This window comes from Thermobia domestica, chromosome 18 (assembly GCF_964235325.1).
Source record: "Thermobia domestica chromosome 18, izTheDome1.hap1.1, whole genome shotgun sequence".
Classification (NCBI taxonomy): Eukaryota; Metazoa; Arthropoda; class Insecta; order Zygentoma; family Lepismatidae; genus Thermobia; species Thermobia domestica.
In genome coordinates, this window is record NC_137471.1 from 12,794,903 (window position 1) to 12,798,263 (window position 3,361).

Here is a 3,361-nt window from a genome sequence, read left to right on the forward strand (position 1 = left end):
ACTTTTATTATATTTAGAAGAAACTTTTACAATAAAAGGTGATTGGGAAAGTTCAAATTTCCGTGTACCATCTTCTAACTCTATCTTAAAAGACAAAATTTTACAATATTCATGCATTTTACAAATTTGTTTTTTCTTAATTTCATCTGCAAGTTTTCAAAATAGTTCCGTGTCACGATAAATTCACTAATGGTGTGATATAACAATATTTAAATAATATTCATTTTTGAAGCATATTGTATAATGAGTTGGGTATTTTCAAACATTGATAAATCCACTTCATTATGTGCAGGGGCGGATCCAGGATCGACTTCTGGGGGGCTGTGGGTCGTCATACTGCTACTTTTAAGGGCTCCAAACTTTGGGATGGGTAGGGCTGTGCGATATGTCGATATATCGATATCGTCGATATCGATATCATCTTATATCGATAATCGATATCGCATTAATATCGATGTCGATATATCGATATCGTCGATATTCGATATCGATATCTGATATCGTCGATATTCGATATTGTCGATATCGATATATCTATTCGATATCGATATCAGAAAAATATCGAATGTCGATATCGAAATTTCGATATCGCACAGCCCTAGAGATGGGTTTTATTTATATATATAAAATACGAAAGTTTCCTCTTCTGGGGGAGCAATTGTCCCGATCGCCCCCCCTGGATCCGCCCCTGCCTTACAATCATATTATCAATTTATAGTTTTTACACTATGAATTATGTAACACTAGGAAAGCATTTGGAATCTAACAATTATGGAACACTAGGAGCATTTGTAAGACCTCGTTGAACTAATGTTGTCCACGACACTCGAGAAATTTGTTGTCTCGTCTCGAAACCGAAATGAGAATTGTCATGTTTCCCGTCTCGTCTGTTCATTTTCGAGACGAGACGAGAAATTGGTCGTCTCATCGGCAACACTACTGAAAAGAATGACAAAAATATGATAGAAAATAGGATGACTTTTTCTCGCTAATTCCGGCCTTGATATTACTAAAATAAGCGGAGCAGTTGAATTGACGTTTGGCGTGAACCAAGTGTTCTTTCGACACGCTCTTGCCAAATCTCACGCAAGAAATTTGCGAATAATGAGACATATTAACAAGGTTCTGCTCTTACTAAGAAGAAACAGTACCTCGGCTGAATTGGATACCCATATCCCAGCTTTAAAAAAGGTCTCTGAAAGCGGGTTGGTAGACATGAAAGCAGTGTTCAAGGTCGAACGCCAATTCGGCTGTCATGCACTTTTAATTACTCTGTTTAGTTGCATCTTTGGTTTTTCCTTTACTTAATAATCTTGGATGCTAGTTAAATTATAGCATAGTTTATATTCATTTAAAATGAAATGAAAATGAAATCTTTGAGTTTTACGTCCCACGCTCATGCCAGTTAGGCTAAAGGAGACGATGACTATGAGAAATGAGTGAAATGGTGAGATGAAGAAAGTGGGAGGAAACGGGAGAACCCCGAGAATACTCACGAGCACGGTGTTTGTCCACAACAAAGTCCACATGGCGCGAGCTGGGATCGAACAAGGGACCCCAAGCACCGGAGCTGAACGCTCTACCACTGAGCCACCGCGCCCCCCAGATATATTCATTTAAGTCCTGTGCAAAGAGAACTTCGAAACGTGGTATTGGAGAAAGAGAGAAGATAAAATGGACAGAAGGAGTAACAAACGAAGATGTTTTAAAACAGATAGGAGAGAAGAGAACGCTTCTAGCCACCATCCTTCGTACAAAGGCTAATTGAATTGGACACATCCTGCGAAGAAATTGTCTTCTTCATACCGCCATATAAGAGAAGAAGGGAAGGAAAGCGATGAATAAGAAGAAGACGAACGCAAGCGATCGATGATTTGAAAAGTAGAAGAAAAGATTGGGAGTTAAAAGAGGAAGCTGAAAATCGAGAAATATGGAAGAAACATTTCCAGACACAAACCTTAAATATAATAATAATAATAATAATAATAATAATAATAATAATAATAATAATAATAATAATAATAATAATAATAATAATAATAATAATAATAATAATAATTACAAAAACAAGTTATATTTAAAGAAATAACATTCATCGCCCTTACATAATGATTAATATAATACTTGTCCATACATCAGACTCAGAGATTGTCAACAATCAGACGATGTCAGTGGCGGCTCGTGTCAATGATAACCTGAACCACATCAACAGTTTTTAAGCCTTCTTGGATGCGTGCTTGGTGCGTGATTATGTTTCCTCCTTCCTTTGACATTGTATCAGAGACTTGGTATTATCAAGGAAATCATCTTAAAGTCTGCGAGGCACTGAAATAAATTCTAAATAAGTACATTTTCATGACATCCATCTTTGAGAGCATCTCCATGCTGTTATAATAGTCGCAGCCATTACGAAAAACGTGTGAAACCTGGTACGATCTCTGTCATTTACATACCGAAGCACGAGCCAACGTTCCTGATTGACGTAAACCCGAGGGATTTTCTTAATAACTTTTCGCCTGCGTTCTATTTGGTATCTCCTACACGGACTCACTTGCCACAATAAATAATACAACAGCCAAAAATACATTCCACTTAGAGCGGAAATTAAACAACCAGAAATCCTTTGACAAAAGCAACCCAGAACAATTGCGTTGAATCCGTGTAGTAAAGCACCAGCGTGGAAATCGTTGCCTTGTCTAATTGCTCTGCGAACTTCTTTACGTAGCTGGATAGGTTTGATGACTATGACGTCACAATTATAACGAGCTGCTTGTCCCAGTTGTGCTCTGTAAATTGGAAGATTCGCCCAAATGCTTGCTCCTGCAATAATAGCCATATCGTCCATTTCCACATCAGAATCATCCTTTTCGGGATCGTCCATTGTTCTTTGTGTTATTGGCTGTTATCTAGTAACATTTGTTGTTTGTTAAGCGCATCAACAATGGTGTACTCATTATTGCTTTTTTTTTTTTTTTAAGTGCAATGAATATTAGTGTGTTATTCATAATTCGCTCCCGAGTTTCAGTCCTCGATACGGTCAAAAGGGATGACAGCTGAAATGAAGCTATTATTGTGCTGCCAAAATGTCTTGAGCCGTGGCAAAAATGCGAACTAAAGCTCACACCCACTCGTTGAGCCAATAAGGGTTCAACTGTTGCTAAGCGAGAGATGGGGATTGGAATTCCGTCAGCCGATAGCAGCGCTTGCAACGGAAGACTAGGGATCAAGTCAATGTGGTATATCTTTAGCAGCATATGTCCAAATATCTACCTACTTTAATGAGCTCGATATGTGCACACCTAACGATGGGGCACACAGTTCTGAATATATGTTCCACTATATGATGCGTTCAGTGCACAGG

At 38.1% G+C, this 3,361-nt stretch overlaps 1 protein-coding gene across 1 annotated transcript; it reads right to left on the reverse strand.

Annotated features, from left to right (window-relative positions):
- Positions 1-2,353: 2,353 nt before the first annotated feature.
- Positions 2,354-2,881, reverse strand: LOC145675943 (transmembrane protein 11, mitochondrial-like). Its single transcript, XM_081746759.1, has one exon. It carries the CDS (start codon positions 2,879-2,881, stop codon positions 2,354-2,356), a length of 528 nt encoding a protein of 175 aa, XP_081602885.1.
- Between the last annotated feature and the right edge of the window lie 480 nt (positions 2,882-3,361).